Below are 18770 nucleotides of genomic sequence, written 5' to 3'. Positions count from 1 at the left end.
CAGAGATAAAGGATGACACAGGTTATGGCAGTTGTCAGTCATTGCAGATATGTATAAAGGGTGACGCAGGTTATACCAATTGTCAATCCTTTATAGCAGATATAAAGAATCACACAGGTCATGGCAGACGTCAGCCTTCTATGGCAGTTACAAGGGATATGGGGATCCTATTAAATGTCAGTAAAACAAGAATATTTATGTTATACTTTTTAAAAAATCTACTTTTCCGTTACTTTCAATGTTCTGTTAAATTATAACAATCAAATAAAATTTATTGGATATTAATGTTTTTTTTTTGCTAGAGTCCCAGTAGCAACTTCAATGTGTGGAAGTGATGCATGGAGTTGGCAAAAGAACGATGAAAGTAGACTGAATGCAGTCAGAATGCCATTTCTCAGTGCGGCAAGACCATGTATGGTAGATGTTCCAATGGTGATATAAGGAAAGGGTGCAAGGCTGAGATGAGCACTATCCAGCAAACTAAAGAAGGCGGCTTGGGATGGTTTGGGAAGGATGAGAGTAGACTGGATGCAGTCGGGATGCCATCTCTCAGTGCGGCAAGACCATGTATGGTAGATGTTCCAATGGTGATATAAGGAAAGGGTGCAAGGCTGAGATGAGCACTATCCAGCAAACTAAGGAAGGCGGGTTGGGATGGTTTGGGAAGGATGAGAGTAGACTGGATGCAGTCGGGATGCCATCTCTCAGTGCGGCAAGACCATGTATGGTAGATGTTCCAATGGTGATATAAGGAAAGGGTGCAAGGCTGAGATGAGCACTATCCAGCAAACTAAGGAAGGTGCGTTTGAGATGGTTTGGGCGTGTGGAACTATGAGTGAGGAATGAACGGTAAAACAAATTTATGGGGCGCTTGAAAATAGGGGCAGAGGAAGCCTTAGAAAAACTTGGCATGATCAAGTATGCCAAATGCTTGAGCGTGGTCAGGTCAGGAGTTGGAATAATCGGCGGGTATGTATGAGGAGATGTGTGAATGTGAAAGAAGCGGATAATATTTGCAAATACAGTTTAGTTTGGCGTTCTATTCTCTCTGCCTACCCTTGTGGCAAGCGGCATGATGGGTTGTTAGTTTTTTGTTTTTAAACAGTAATTTTGTAAGTTTTGATTTTTGGAAATTTAATTCGAATATCCACACATAGACATCTGTGGAATTAAAATTAAACTATTTGCTTGTTTTATTCGTTCGTTCTTCATACAACAGATGGCAGTAGTTTTATCCGTCTGTCAATAGATGCCGGACGACACATGTTTTCAAATTTATTATTAAAATAATAAAAAAAAATATATATATATATATATATGGGAGTCCTTTAAGAGATTTCTGAGATTTGAAATATAATATTATTTTTGACACAATTTATTTTTTCTTGCTGTTTTTTTGACGGTCCAAATATGAGCTATTACGAGTGCAAGTATGCAACTCTGAGTACCCTAAGCATGACTGCTATTATTTTTGTCCTAACTACCATTCCTCCTCCATTTCCTTTCCCTTTTAGGAATGATATCTCTCACCCTGAACAATATTAATATCAATTCTGGGTCGATTGAGACTTGCAAACGAATATGATAATTTTACGATACTACATAGAAAGGCAGACACATTATACTAGACACTTCGGTAGGAATGTGTTGACATTTTGACAAATATTTCTCAAGTACATACGCCATGACCGCAGTATATGTGCTCTTCTAAGCATCGAAGGGGTAACTGAAAACAGTACTTATTTTAAATTTATTTATTTCTTTAGTTAGCTTATATATTTTGTCCGCCTCCGTAGTGTACGGTGGAGAACGCTCGGCTACCGTTCTGGAGGTCCCGGTTTCGATTCCCAGGGGGGGTCAAATAAATATAAGTGATTTTTACATTCTAATATTTATTCCATATTACCCTGGACTGGTGCCTGAAGCGGAGGGCAGATCACCTTTCCTTCAAGCGTTAACGATCAAGATAACACTGCGTTTATATGATGCAGTGCCCTATGCACCATCGGGTGCGGAAAAACGTTTCTGTGACGTCATTCATTGCCAACTTCCGAAAATAACGTTTTTTCGAAGTAGAATTTTCCAAAAGAAAATTAAAATATCAATTATATCGGCTGTTATAAACACTTCACGAGTCTAATCAATCCTTTATAGGTTTAGTATGGTACAATAGATATTCCTCCCGTCTGACAAAGATCCATTATTTATAATAAAATATATAGTGATTTTAAAACAAGTGTCATTTTAATTATAAAATGGAAAAGCACAACGGAGTCCTGGTTGCAACTCTAATGTATGGAAGTGAAACATGGAGTTGGCAAAAGAAGGATGAAAGTAGACTGAATGCAGTCGAAATGCGATCTCTCAGAAGAATGTGCGACAAAACGATGTATGATAGATGTGCGAATAGTGAAATAAGGAAGGAATGCAAAGCTGAGATAAGCATTATCGATAAAATTAAGAAAGGTGTGTCGAGATGGTTTGGACATGTAGAACGAATGAGTGAGGAAAGAACGGTAAAACAAATTTACGAGGCGAATGCTAGCGGGAAAAGAAGCAGAGGAAGACCGAGAAAAACATGGCACGATCAGGTGTACCAAATACTTGAAAGTGGTCAGGTTAGGAGTCGTAACAATCGGCGGGTATGTATGAGGAGATGCATGAACGCGGAAGAGGCGAAGAATGTTTGCAAGTACAGAGTGATGTGGCGCTCTATTCTCTCTGCCTACCCCTGCGGGGAAGCGGCGTGATGGTTAGTTAGTTAGTTTTAACTGGAAAATCACAAAGTTAGCGCTTCAAATATAAATTGTAAAATACAAGGCTTATAAGAAAAAAAATTGTCAATTTTATTGTTAAGCATTGTGTAATATGACTCATTTCGCTTGTGTGAGGGCGTACAGATACCCCCTCTTGGCTTAGCATGCGTAAATATCGCAAGGGGGAGTCTCGTGAGGCAATTTATACTGCTAGGAAGGGTGAAACCAACCCTATTAGGTTGTCGCTCTGTCAACGAAAGGCGCATGCGCCAAAAACTCCACAACACATCCTGAGTGTACATTTTTATACATTACGAAGGGAAAAAGTCGGGATAAATAAATATAAATCGTAAATAAAACATCGCTTTTCATAACTAAACTGTTTTTAAATAATTTTAAATCGATTCGCGCGGAGTTATCGGGGTTTTTCTATACGTATTCAAGTCTAGATGTTCGCGAAATTTGTCCGCAGTGCATTGAAGACATTGGAAGCAATTTTCACCGATTTAATACGTTTTTAGAAGCAAAATACAGTATATATTGTAGATTCCACAGTGTTTTTAGTTTGTTTTTATAGTATACTTCGTACAATTTGTGTCGAATTGCGTTTTAGTGCCGTGTAGGGGTGTCCGAGTCAAGATCGCGCTGAGCTCCGTATTGATTTTTCCATTCCAACATGTGTTGATATGCTTAAGGGAACTTTTGACGCTTTCCTTGAGGCATATTCGAAGGCAGCGTTGAAAAACGCTTGTGAAAATTCATATTTTACACACATATAATGACCAAGTTTTAAAATATACGTGTGTTTGAGCGATTCAAGTGTTTGACGTGTGGTATGAAGTTAAAATATCGATTGATTTTGATAACGGGGCCGTCTTTAAAGTTTTGAATTACTTATTTCATGTGTTTTCGTATGTTAAATGATTTTTACGTGGAATTTTTTTGTTTTTCCTAGCTGAATTTCAGTAATTTGTGGGGTGTTTTTATGATAAATTTAAAAAAAATTGTATGCATTTGAGTGATTCGAGGTTTTGGCACGTAGCTGAATTTAATTTCAGCACCTTAAGGGTTGTTTTTATCATAAAGTTCAGTTAACATTAGATAACTGAACTATATTTGTATATTTATAATGCCATTTATGGATCGCACAATATTGACATATCCCTCCCTCCGTTCAACAACGTCATAAATCAAAAATCGTCAATTTTCAGTGCATGTTTTCGGAATGCTCAGAAAATGTACTATATCCCAGCAAAAGCGGCATATTTTTAACTAAATATTTACCCGCAACAGGGCAGAAAGTGTTGTTTTTGCATTTTGAAGAAAAGGTATTGTTTTATTATTATGTCCGCCTCCGGTGTGTAATGGTCAGCGTGTTTAGCTACCGTGCTGGAGGTCCCGGGTTCGATTCCCAGGGGGGGGTGAAAATAAATATTAGTGATTTAACACCGTAATATTTATTCAATATTACCCTGGACTGGTTCCTGAAGCAAGAGTGATCACCTTGCCTTCATGTAAGTAATGATCAAGATAACACTGCGTCAATTTGATGCAGTGCCCTATGCACCATTAGGTGCGGATAAGGGTTATAATTTTTTTTTTTAATAAACAAAATATTTTTCAAATGGTGAAAAAACTTCCAGGTTTTACCTCAAAAGATCTGTTGCACAGTAAAAAGTTCAATAAGTGGCTTGATATTCATTTTTAATACATTGTATTATATTTTTGAACTTTAAAAACGATCTCCTGAAAAATCGAGTTTTTTTTTATATATGACGTTGTAGAAAGGAGTGAGCGATATGTAGTAGCTGTGCGGACTACTGATTTATTGTCAAATGTCTCTGACATTCATTCCTAACAAAGTGCCATGTAACCGGTTCCTATTTTTAAGAAATACTTTTGATTATGTTTCACGTTTTTAATTGCGTAGTCCGCCTGACGAATGTTGAGTTATTACGGGTCAAATATACATGCATTTGAGTGATTCGAGTTTTTGACACGTACCTACCTGAATTTCAGCGATTCGAGGAGTGTTTCTATGACAAATTTTAGTAATTTTCATTCGGATTTTCAGGGGTGTTTGATTTTTAATTTAAGGGGTGTTTTAATAATAAAGTTGTGTAAAATATCCGTGCTTTTCAGTAATTCGAGCTTTTGACACGTACTTACCTCAATTTCAGCGATTTGAGGAGTGTTTTTATGACAAATTTTAGTAATTTTCATTCGGATTTTTAGGGATGTTTGATGTTTAATTTGAGAGGTGCTTTCATGAAAAATTTTTGCAAAATATATAAACACGTATCTACCTGAATTTCAGCATTTTGTGGAGTGTTTTTATGCCAAATTTTAGTAATTTTACATTCGGATTTTTAGGGGTTTTTAATGTTTAATTTGATAAGTGTTTTAACGATAAAGTTGTGTTAAATATCCATGAATATTTTTTATTTTTTTTATTTTATTTTATTTGTTCGGGAATTGTACAGCTTTACACATAAAAAAATATAAAATAAACAATAGTTACATTAAAAATAATAAAGATTACATTACATTAACTAAAATAGTCACGTTAAAAAAAGCCAATTAAACAATTCCACATTTATGTCATAAAACTATTAAAAAACATTCAAGATTTTAAAAAAATGGTATGATTTAAAATAATAGATTTAGCAGGAAGGAGAAGAATATCGTAGTCGTACAGGAGAAAGTGACCAACTACCAAAACGTAAAATGTTCAGGAGGGCCATTTAAGTCACTTTTGCTTGGCAACAAAATAAACGTCAATGCAGTTAGTCGTTTTTACCAAGTCAATATATTATACTTCCAAGTTTAAAATCCTTCGGGATGTTTTTCAGGGCAATATTAAGCTAGTAAGATATCAAATAGACAATGTCACGTTTTTGTAAAAAAATGCACTTAGTCACTTTCTCCTGTATGACTACGATGTGAGTAATTTGAACATTTAACACGTACCTACCCGAATTTCAGCAATTTAAGGAGTTTTTTATGGTAAAATTGTGTTAAAATCCATGAATTTATGTGATTCGAGTTTTTGATACATCGCAAATTGAAATATCGATCAAGGACGTTTCTCAAGTGATATTTTCGATATTGTACGCGGTCTGGACAGCTCGTTTTATGGGGTTTTCCCTGGCATGGGTTGGTTGAGTGGGAAAAGCGGTTTGTAGCCCCGGAGCCCGCCATGTGGGCCGAGAGATGAGTGGGGGTCGGCTGCAACTGGCGCCGGGCGCTATGAGCTCCGGAGCCGCGGGCACCTTGGCAGACCTCTAGCTACCATGCAGAAGGAACCGGCCGAAGGCCAGCAGTATGTGGGCCCCTATCGCCTCGAGAAGACCCTGGGCAAAGGCCAAACAGGTGCGCTTTTGACCCTCTTTAAAATACCACCCCCTAAAAAATACCGTCCGCCTCCGTAGTGTAATGGTCGGCAGGCTCGACTACCGTTCTGGAGGTCCTGGGTTCGATTCCCAGGGGGGGTAAAATAAATATAAGTGATTTTTTCGCTGTAATATTTATTTAATATTACCCTCGACTGGTACCTGAAGTAGAGGGCTGATCACCTTCCCTTCATGTGTAAACGATCAAGATAACACTGCGTTTATATGAAGCAGTGCCCTATGCACCATTTGGTGCGGATAAGGGTTTAAAAAATAAATACTTATCTCAAAGCACTAACCAAATTGATTTATATTTTTTGAATTGTCATGTAATATATCCAAATTTAGACACGATTATTATATTGAATTCTATTTTATTTACATAAACATCATAATATGTGACGCGTTTCGTCCTACTAAGACATTATCAAACACTCTGTGTTTGACATTAAGACATTATTGTCACAATTATACGTATCGGTATACCGATATATGCATCTTCTCATGAATGTAGAAGAGGCCAACATTGCTTACAAATAAATATTTATTTCATATTACCCTGGACTGGTACCTGAAGCGGAGGGCCGATCACCTTTCCTTCAAGTGTCAACGATCAAGATAACATTGCGTTTATATGATGCAGTGCCCTATGCACCATTGGGTGAGGATAAGGGTTAGAAAAAGAAGGAGAAGAAGAATATAACATTCTCTTTATCATTCATCCTTAACTTTGTGTAATACCAGTAGTGTTTTTAAGTGGTATTACACAAAGTTAACGGTGAATGATAAGGAGAGTGTTATTATACTTCTAAGAACTTTTAATAGGTACTAAACTAAAACTAACCAAGTAATCATCACGCCGCTTTTCCGCAGGGGTAGGCAGAGAAAATAGAGCGCCACACCACTCTGTCCTTGCAAACATTCTTCGCCTCTTCCACGTTCATGCATCTCCGCATACATACCCACCGATTGTTACGACTCCTAACTTGACCGCTTTCAAGTATTTGGCATACCTGATCCCGCCATGTTTTTCTCGGTCTTCCTCTGCTTCTTTTCCCACTAACATTCGCCTCACAAATTTGTTTTACCGCTCTTTCCTCACTCATTCGTTCTACATGTCCAAACCATCTCAACACACCTTTCTTAATTTTATTGATAATGCTTATCTCAGCTTTGCATTCATTCCTTATTTCACTATTCGAACATCTATCAAACATCGTTTTGTCGCACATTCTTCTGAGAGATCGCATATCGACTGCATTCAGTCTACTTTCATCCTTCTAACAGGTACTCATTGTTCTTATAATGACTTTTTTTAACCCTTATCCGCACGCAATGGTGAATAGGGCACTGCGTCGTACTGATGCGGTGTTTTATTGATGGTTAAATAAGTGAAGGAAAGCTACACAAATGACAAAAAACTTCAGAATAGTATTAAATAAATTTCAGAAAAAAAATCACTGTTATACCGATTGCCTGTATTTAGGCGCTAATACAAAATATGGAGTATGTATAATTATACATAGAAATTAATTGGCTAATTTATATATATATATATATATATATATATATATATATATATATATATATATATATATATATATATATATATATAAATATATATATATATATATATATATATATATATATATATATATATATATATATATATATATATATATATATATATATATATATAAAACCCTTATCCGCCCCCCTATGATGCATAGGGCACTGCGTCATATAAACGCAGTGTTATCTTGATCGTTTACACATGAAGGAAAGGTGATCAGCCCTCCGCTTCTGGTACCAGTCCAGGGTGATAATAATGAATAAATATTACAGTGAAAAAATCACTTATATTTATTTTACCCCCTTGGGAATCGGACCCGGGACCTCCAGAACAGTAGCCGAGCGTGCTGACCATTATATATACATATATATATATATATATATATATATATATATATATATATATATATATATATATATATATATATATATATATATATATATATATATATATATATATATATATAAATATATATATATATATATATATATATATATATATATATATATATATATATATATATATATATATATATATATATATATATATATATATATATATATATATAAATATATATATATATATATATATATATATATATATATATATATATATATATATATATATATATATATATATATATATATATATATATATATATATATATATATATATATATATATATATATACATACTCATAAAAATACTATAACGTTGCTTCAATGCAAAAGTAGGCACAGAGAACAGAACGCCACGGCAAATTGCTCTGTTTTTACGAACAATATTCACCTTTTCCAAATAATGCATCTCTTTATACATACATACCCGCCGATTATTACGACTTCTGACTTGACCACATTCATGTAATTAAAATTCTTGATCATGCCAAGTTTTCGTCGGTTTTTCCTGCTTCTATTTCCATCTTCATTCGTCTCATATATTTATTTTATTTACAACATTTTGAGTGTGTCCAAATACTTGTTCACAAAATCTGGATTATCTCCAATTACAGGAGTTATTTTCATATTTTTTTGTTTTTTGACATTTCATCAAAGATTAAGAAGAATATGGAAGTCTGGGCATTTACGGGGCTTACGACCGTCATAGGCTGGTTTAAGTGATCACTTTACGCACGTGTAACATTCACTAATTCTATCCATTATTGACAACCACACTACTCAAATTCTTGGAAGTTCTATATATATGAACCAATTTAGAAACCTTGTTCTTGAATCACTAGAACTTCACTAGAGACATATATTGGTGAGATGTAAAGAAGCTTTTTACTAAGCAGAAACTCTTTTATTAGTATGTGAGGTCCAAGTATTTGGACACACTCAAAATGTTGTTATTATAAATAAATATCAAGCCACTTATTGAACTTTTTACTGTGCAACAGAACTTTTTAGGTAAAACCTGAAGGTTTTTTCTGCATTTGAAAAATATTTAAGCATATTTTTAAAAAAATAATTAAACAATACCTTTTCTTCAAAATGCAAAAACAACACTTTCTGCCCTGTAGCGGGTAAATATTAAGTTAAAAATATGCCGCTTTTGCTGGGATATAGTACATTTTCTGGACATTCCGAAAACACGCACAACTGAAAATGGTCGATTTTTTATTTATGACGTTCTTGAAAGGAGTGAGCGATATATATATGGCCGACTGCAGTACTGGAATACCTACTATTGTAAGGGTAGCTACAGCCTACTGACCTAAATACTAACAGTTTAGGGGTCAAACTCACTGCGAACGTGAATCCATCCATTTCTACGTTCGAGTCACGCGATTTCCCCTCTTCTTTCTATCATCATCCGCACCAAATGGTGCATAGGGCACTGTATCGTATGGAAGCAGTGTCCGGCTGTCCAATCTCAAAACACAGTAAGGGACATTTTTTTGTAGTACGTTTTTTTGCATTTTTGGACTAAGATTCTACTTAGTCCAAAAATGCAAAAAAAAACAAATCTTTGGACAGCTGTGTTATCTTAACCGTTAATTGAATTCATATTTTCACGGGCAAGTGCAACGAATGAGTGTAGAAATATCTTCTTTTAACCCTTACCCGCACTAAATGGTCCATAGGGCACTGCATCGTGTAGAAGTAGTGTTATCTTGACCGTTAAATCGCACTCAAGATTCATATGTTCATGGGCATGTGCAACGAATGAGTGTAGAAATATATTCTTCTTTTAACCCTTACCCGCACTAAATGGTCCATATTGCACTGCGTCGTGTAGGAGCAGTGTTATCCTGACCGTTAATCGCATTCAAGATTCATATGTTCATGGGCATGTGCAACGAATGAGTGTAGAAATATCTTCTTCTTTTAACCCTTACCCGCACCAAATGGTCCATAGGGCACTGCATCGTGTAGGAGCAGTGTTATCTTGACCGTTAATCGCAATCAAGATTAATATTTTCATGGTGTGCAACGAATGTAGAGATAACTTCTTCTTTTAACCCTTACCCGCACCAAATGGTGCATAGGGCACTGCATCGTGTAGGAGCAGTGTTATCCTGACCGTTAATCGCATTCAAGATTCATATTTTCATGGTGTGCAACGAATGTAGAAATAACTCCTTCTTTTAACCCTTACCCGCACCAAATAAATGGTGCATAGGGCACTGCGTCGTGTAGGAGCAGTGTTATCTCGACCATTAATTGCACTCAATATTCATATTTAGTTTTTTTTTATGTGTTTTACGCTTTGCGGTACATTTTATAAACTTAGTATTATTTTTTGACATCTCAACAAAGATGAAGAAGAAGAATATGGAAGTCTGGGTATGCACATGATTTTTAGACTGTCATAGGCTGGTCTAGTGATCACTTTACACACACATTGTGTAGCATTCTATAACGTAACCATTTATTTTTGTCCTCAAAACGGGACATCTACCAATGTTTACATAATAGTATGTATATTCAAGAAAACACACATTTTTCATAGTTTTATGTATTAATAAAAAGGAAAGGAATGTTGATAAAGAAAATAAAAGGAATAAATAATAAAAATATGAAAAAAATATTTTGTTTTATACGGGACAGGCTGTCGAAAAACGGGACGGTCCCGTTCAAAACGGGACGTATGGTCACATTAAGCATTCACCAATTCTATTAGCGTTTCTCGAGTATGTGATTATAATCCAGGATTCGGACCTCACATACAAAGTAAAGAGTTTCCGCTCAATAAAAACCTTCTCCCATCTCATCATAGATGTCTCCAGTGAAATTTAAGTGAATTCAAACAGTTTGTTTCGAATTTAATGAACATAATTAGAAGTTGTTTTTTTAATTTTTTTTTGACATCTCAACATAGATGAAGAAGAATATGGAAGTCTTGGCATTTACAGGGCTTACGACCGTCATAGGCTGGTTTATGTGATCACTTTACACACGTGCAACATTAACCATTTTACCAATGATTGACAACCACACTACTCAAATTCTTGGAACTTCTATATATATGGTTCAAATTCAAAACATAGTGCTTGAATCACTAGAATTTCACTAGAGACATCTATGGTGAGATGAAAGAAGCTTTTTGTTTTGTCAAAATTAGGTAGTTGTGGCGAGTAGGCTCTACTACTAGCACTACTACTATCACGCCGTTTCACCGCAGGGGTAGGCAGAGAGGATGGAACGCCACAATGTAAAGGGTGTAATCTGTTTGGTTTCAGGTCTCGTTAAGTTGGGAGTGCACTGCGTTCTGGGGAAGAAGGTGGCTATCAAGATCATCAACAGGGAGAAGCTCAGCGAGTCGGTCCTGATGAAGGTACGTTGAGTGTGGCCTAATATGTATGTTGAGTGTGTCTGATTATGTATGTTGAGTGTGTCTGAGTATGTAGGTTGAATGTGTCTGAATATGTAGGTTGAATGTGTCTGAATATGTGGGTTGAATGTGTCTGAGTATGTAGGTTGAATGTGTCTGAATATGTAGGTTGAATGTGTCTGAATATGTAGGTTGAATTTGTCTGAATATGTATGTTGAATGTGACCAAATATGTTTGTTTGTCTTGATGAAGGTACTTTTAGTGTGGCTTAATATGTATGTTGAGTGTGTCTGAATATGTAGGTTGAATGTGTCTGAAAATGTTATGTTGAGTGTGTCTGAGTATGTAGGTTGAGTGTGTCTGAGTATGTAGGTTGAGTGTGTCTGAGTATGTATGTTGAGTGTGTCTGAACAAGTATGTATAATTTGTCTAAATTTGTTGAATGGGATGAATAGGTTTAAATATGTTGATTGTGTCTGAAAATGTTAAGTGTGTCTCAATATGTTGAAGGTTTACAAAACGTTTAATGTGCTGAGTATGTTGTATGTGTCGAGTACGTCTGAATATGTTGAATGTGTCTCAATATTTTCAATGTGTCACTGTATGTGCAGTATGTTGAGTGTGTTTCAATATGTTACGTGTGTCTCAATATGTTGCATGTGTCACAAAACTTTCAACGTGCTGAGTACGTTGAATGTGTCTCAATATTTTGAATATATCACTATAAATTGCACATTATGTGCAGTATGTTGAGCGGGTCTCAATATGTTGCGTGTTTCAATATCTTGAATGTGTCTCAATATGTTGAATGTTCTCAATATCTTTAGTGTGTTAAGTATGTCTGAATATGTTGAACGTGTTGAGTCCATCTGAATAAGTCGCTCTCCTCGTCCTCAGGCTGTAGGCCCTTCTATCATAACAACGTTACCTTGGTAATGCCTTCGAATCATGTTACCTTTCTGCAGCATCCATGAATTCTTTGGTCTTCCTCTAGATGTCTTTCGAGGAAGATCCACAACGATTGTCTGGTTCACAATATGATCAGGTTCTCTGCGTCCTATGTGCCCATACCATCTCTGCTACCTTTCCTCTACCTTACTATTGATGGCTGTTACAGCCAGGCTTCCACAAATGCGTGAACTCTTTATTATGTCTCTAAGAAACACCCCAGCTGACCATCTAAGCATATAAATAAATTTATATGTATGTATAATATAATCACATGCACTTCTAGTTCTTCCTTGCATAAATTGTAGGCACTAATATGATTTATTTAATACTATCAAGAATTTATACAAGTTTAAAGTCTTCATTCCAAAGGCCAGGCTTGAATTATCTCAAATATTACCTTATAATATGCCCTTTCCATTTGACTACTTTATTTAGTAAGGATCTACACCCCAGCCCTGTTTGATACCTCGTTGTCTCCCACATGTTCCGACCAATGGATTCAACCTTTTGATGCTTAATTATTCTTCTTCTTCTTCATCTTTTTATAGATCCTCAAGATCTATCTGTGCCTCTATCTGTCGCATATGACAAAACATAAGTAACACTAGATGATAATAAGGAGGGCAAAGAAAAAAGGGAGTTTAGGGAAGGAGGTAGAGGGAGGAGGTTTGATGGACAGTTAGGATTCTAATGATAGATAGTAATGTCTCAGACGTTTCTTAAAAGTTATTAGAGAAGGTGCATTTGTTTACGCGGAGAGGTAATTCATGCCATAGTCTGGCCGCTTGGACAGAGAAGAAATTACTGAAGAATGATGTGTTATAGCGATGAAAGGAGAAGGTTTGATGGACAGTTAGGATACTAATGATAGATAGTAATGTCTCAGACGTTTCTTAAAAGTTATTAGAGAAGGTGCATTTGTTTACGCGGAGAGGTAATTCATTCCATAGTCTGGCCGCTTGGACAGAGAAGGAATTACTGAAGAATGATGTGTTATAGCGATGAAAGGAGAAGGTTTGATGGGCAGTTAGGATTCTAATGATAGATAGTAATGTCTCAGATGTTTCTTAAAAGTTATTAGAGAAGGTGCATTTGTTTACGCGGAGAGGTAATTCATTCCATAGTCTGGCCGCTTGGACAAAGAAGGAATTACTGAAGAATGATGTGTTATAGCGATGAAAGGAGAAGGTTTGATGGACAGTTAGGATACTAATGATAGATAGTAATGTCTCAGACGTTTCTTGCAAGTTATTAGAGAAGGTGCATTTGTTTACGCGGAGAGGTGATTCATTCCATAGTCTGGCCGCTTGGACAGAGAAGGAATTACTGAAGGATGATGTGTTATGGCGAGGAATGGAAAGTGTCCTTTCTTGGGTAGAACCAAGTGATAGTGATGATCCGAGAGGTATATAAATACATTACAGATATTTAGGTGCATTGGGCACAAGTGGCTTTTGCTAAATGCTAAATTGTAGATGCTGAATTGAAGATCTTATTGCAGGTGGAACGGGAGATCGCCATCATGAAGCTGATCGACCACCCCCACGTCCTAGGACTGTCGGACGTCTATGAGAATAACAAGTACTTGTGAGTATCTACTAACTTCTTCCATGGTCACTCTTGTCTCTCGCTCATATATCGCTCACTCCTTTCAAGAACGTCATAAATCAAACAACTTGATATTTCAGGAGAACGTTTTTAAAGTTTAAAAACATAGTATACAATGTGTTAAAAATGAATATCAAGCCACTTATTGAACTTTTTACTGTGCAACAGATCTTTAACCTGAAGGTTTTTTCTACATTTGAAAAATATTTAGTATATGTCCGTCTCTGTAGTGTAATGGTCAGCACGCTCGGCTACCGTTCTGGAGGTTCCGGGTTGGATTCCCAGGGGGGGTAAAATAAATATGAGTGATTTTTTCACTGTAATATTTATTCAATATTACCTTGGACTGGTACCTGAAGCGGAGGGCTGATCACCTTTCCTTCATGCGTAAAACGATCAAGATAACACTGCGTTTATATGACGCAGTGCCCTATGCACCATTGGGGTGCGGATGAGGGTTTTATTTTTTATTTATTTTTATATATTTAAAAAATAATTGAGCAATACCTTTTCTTCAAAATGCAAAACAACACTATCTGCCCTGTAGCGGGTAAATATTAAGTTAAAAATATGCCTCTTTTGCTGAGATATAGTACATTTTCTGGGCATTCCGAAAACATGCACAACTGAAAATTACGATTGTTGATTTATGACGTTCTTGAAAGGAGTGAGCGATATACCAAGCTCTAAGAATAGGAGGGTCCGAAGAACTGTTCAAGGATCAAGACGTGGTTTGGTGGACCTGACAAGGCATGCGAAGACAAGCATATCTATATAAAATGAAAATATATCCATAGAAAATTAAAAATATAGTTTCAAGAGTGTCTTTAAGACCAGTGTCCGTCGATGGTTGCTTCTCATTGGAAGGGACAAGGTAGAAAGTGAATTAATTAAAGTCCAGGTGTAATTATCTGATTGAAAAACCTTTATACTGTAAATTATTAATTGTATCTCCTGTATGTTATGTATATAATCTAATAATTAAAAAAAATATATATATATATAATTAAAAAATAAAAAAATAAATACAAAAATTGTATTACCATGTTAGTATTCGGCTCAACACAGGCCATGCCTAAAGAGCCGTAATACATATAGTAAATGTATCTATGAAATAAATATGTATATTTGAATGTTTCTATGTATTATGAAATAAATAAAAATAATAAAAATAAAATAAGTAAAAAAAATCATGCAACCGTTCAAAAATAGCAGCTATGAATAATGCAACTGTTTAAAAAGTACAGTTTCAATCATGCAACTGTTCAAAAATAACAGCTATGAATATTGCAACTGTTTAAAAAGTACAGTTTCAATCATGCAACTGTTCAAAAATAACAGCTATGTATAATGAAACTGTTTTCAAATCCCTCAATGGTTTAAAAAATAAAACACTATGAACAACGCAATTGTTAAAAAATGACAGTCACAAATCACAAACCTGTTTTAAATCCCCCGACTGTTTAAAATATATCAGCTCTGAACTACGGAACTGTTTAAAAAATAACAGTATCAAATTGACTAACCTTTTCAAAACCCCGCAACTATTTGAGAAATAACAGCTATGAATAACGCAACTGTTTAAAAACAGTTTCAAATCTCGCAACTGTTTGTGTTGTCTTTTTAGCACACAAAAAGTATTAATAGAGTCCTGTATATTTTCAGATATCTGGTCTTGGAACACGTGTCCGGTGGAGAGCTGTTCGACTACCTGGTGAAGAAGGGTAGATTGACTCCCAAGGAGGCTAGGAGGTTCTTCCGACAGATCATCTCGGCCCTGGACTTCTGTCACAGCCACTCCATATGGTACACTAACTAGCTAACTAACTTACTTGTCTTGGTGGTAGGAGCTTCACCTTCTCGGAGTCTAGTAGTCTGGATTGACTACACATATAAAATGTTTGCTCTTACTGTCTTCGGTTTATCTGTTATTACTATTATTTCTTCACTCATTTGATTGAAATTCCCAAACCATCTCAACACAACTTTCTTGGTTTGCTGGATAGTGCTCATGTCAGCCTTGCACCCTTTCCTTATATCACCATTGGAACTACTACTACTACTACCATCACGCCTTTTCCCCCAGAGAGGATGGAACGCCACACTCTTTTGTCCTGACTCTCCTCGCCTCCTTCACATCCATTCGTCTAGTCATACATGTTCTCCGATTACGCAGACTTTAGGTTCTGATTGATTTGATCGTGCCAAGTCTCTTTCGGTCGAATATATTTTTCGGTGGAATATTTACCATATTTATTGTAACTGCAGACAGTTGGTAGAATTCCAAATTGAATTGTTGGGTAATATCTCCAAAATTAAACAGGGTTATTGGATTGAATTCTACTTTTATTTATATTTGTATATGATAATATGTGACGCGTTTCCTCTCATTAAGACATTATCTAACACTGACTAAAAATATTGACAAAGTGTCCTTATATATTGTTAGTACAATAATTGCTACTATTAAGTCTAGGGGTAATAATAATAATAATAATAATAATACTATAAGTCTAGGGGGTCGAAATCCACACTACCCACTGAAATACCCACCATTATATATACCCCTAGATCTAAAATGTCCTTATATCCCAACAATAATTGCTATTATTAGGAGATACGCACCATTATATGAACTCCTAGACCTAAAATGTCTTTATATACTAACAATAAATGCTATTATTAGATCTAGGGGTTCATATAATGGTGGGTATTTCAGTGGGGGAATGTGGATTTCGACCCCCTACCCCTAGACCTAATAGTAGCAATTATTGTACTAACGATATATAAGGACATATTGTAAATATTTTTAGTCAGTGTTTGATAATGTCTTAATAAGAGGAAACCATTCACATATTATCATATATCGCTCACTCCTTTCAAGAACGTCAAAAATCAAAAAAACTTGATTTTTCAGGAGAACGTTTTTAAAGTTTAAAAATATAATACTGTGCATTGAAAATAAATATGGAGCCACTTTTAGAACTTTTTACTGTGCAACAGATCTTTTTAGCTAAAACCTGAAGGTTTTTTCTCCATTTGAAAAATATTAAGTTTATTTAAAAAATAATTAAACAATACCTTTTCTTCAAAATGCAAAAACAACTAAATAACAAGTTAAAATATGCCTCTTTTGCTGGGATAAAGTACATTTTATGGGCATTCCGAAAACATGCACAACTGAAAATTGACAATTTTATATTTATGACGTTCTTGAAAGGAGTGAGCGATATATGTAAATAAAAGTAGAATTCAATCCCACAACCCCGTTTAATTTTGGATATATTACCCAATATTATCTACTATACATGGTTTTGCCGCACTGAGAGATTGCATTCCTGCTACATTTTGTCTACTTTTGCCAACTCCATCTTGAGGGATAAAGTGAGCTTCCATACAATTACACTAAGCCAGGATCGTTCAATAGGTCATGTAATAAATATCGTATTATGTTGTGGGTTCCGGTTGGCAAAGATGAACAGCGAAAGGATGATAGTTCTTCGATATTGGATCATTCTATATTTATAAGTTACTAGGAGCACTTGTAAGAGAGACTATTCTAGAATGACGCTTGCCAGACTACGCGGGTATTCAAACGCTTGCGGGATGTTGTTCTCACCACTGTGTCAGCTACAAACCCACATTTCTAATGTATTACAAACATCGGTAGTGGGGACCTTTGGAGGAAAAGAAGATGGAATTATATTAATAAATTAATTTATTGAACGGCTAATCCCTTTAACATAATACATATCGCTCACTCCTTTCAAGAAAGTCATAAATCAAAAATCGACAATTTTCAGTTATGCATGTTTTCGGAATGCCCAGAAAATATACTACATATATCCCAGCAAAAGAGGCATATTTTAAACTTAATATTTACCCGCTACAGGGCAGAAAGTGTTGTTTTTGCAATTTGAACAAAAGGTATTGTTCAATTATTTTTTAAAATAAACTTAATATTTTTCAAATGGAGAAAAAACATTCAGGTTTTACCTAAAAAGTTCAGTTAGCGGCTTGATATTTATTTTTAATACATTGTATTATATTTGTAAACTTTAAAAACATTCTCATGAAAAATTAAGTATTTTGATTTATGACGTTCTTGAAAGGAGTGAGCGATATACAGTATCTAATATAAAAATACACTACTAGAGAAACAAAAAGTCTTGAACATAAAATAATATTAAAATAACAAATAGTAAGCACTGGTCAATACACGTCTCCTTCACACACTATCAGCGAGCAGCGAGAGAGAGTGAAACACAAAACTAACTAACCATCACGCCGTTTCCCTGCAGGGGTTAGCAGAGAGAATAGAACGCCACACCACTCTATCTTTGCAAACATTCTTCGCCTCTTCCACGTTGCATCTCCTCATACATACCCGCCGATTGTTTCGACTCTTAACCTGACCACTTTCAAGTATTTGGCATACTTGATCGTGCCAAGTTTTTCTCAGTCTTCCTCTGCTCCTTTTTCCAATTACATTCGCCTAATAAATTGATTTTATCGTTTTTTCCTCACTCATTCGTTCTAACATGTACAAACCATCTCAACACACCTTTCTTAATTTTATCGATTATGCTTGTCTCAGCTTTGCATTCCTTCCTTATTTCACAGTTCGAACATCTATCATACATCGTTTTGTTGCACATTCATCTGAGAGATCGTATTTTGACTGCATTCAGTCAACTTTCATCCTTCTTTTG

General features: G+C 35.5%; 1 protein-coding gene across 1 annotated transcript in view; it reads left to right on the top strand.

Moving 5' to 3' along the window:
• The first annotated feature begins 5741 nt into the window (after positions 1–5741).
• sff (BRSK family serine/threonine-protein kinase sugar-free frosting) overlaps positions 5742–18770 on the top strand; it is a 48492-nt gene continuing 35463 nt past the window's right edge. Inside the window, exons 1-4 of the mRNA XM_088272649.1 lie at positions 5742–6128; positions 11407–11501; positions 13952–14037; positions 15724–15864. Coding sequence (XP_088128775.1) covers positions 6050–6128; positions 11407–11501; positions 13952–14037; positions 15724–15864 — 401 coding nt within the window. The 5' untranslated portion in view covers positions 5742–6049. The remainder of the gene's footprint in view (positions 6129–11406; positions 11502–13951; positions 14038–15723; positions 15865–18770) is intronic.

Source organism: Brachycentrus maculatus, unplaced genomic scaffold, assembly GCF_059751285.1.
Source record: "Brachycentrus maculatus isolate JH-2025_06_01 unplaced genomic scaffold, ASM5975128v1 h1tg000513l, whole genome shotgun sequence".
Lineage (NCBI taxonomy): Eukaryota > Metazoa > Arthropoda > Insecta > Trichoptera > Brachycentridae > Brachycentrus > Brachycentrus maculatus.
This window is presented reverse-complemented; position numbering and strand designations above follow the sequence as displayed.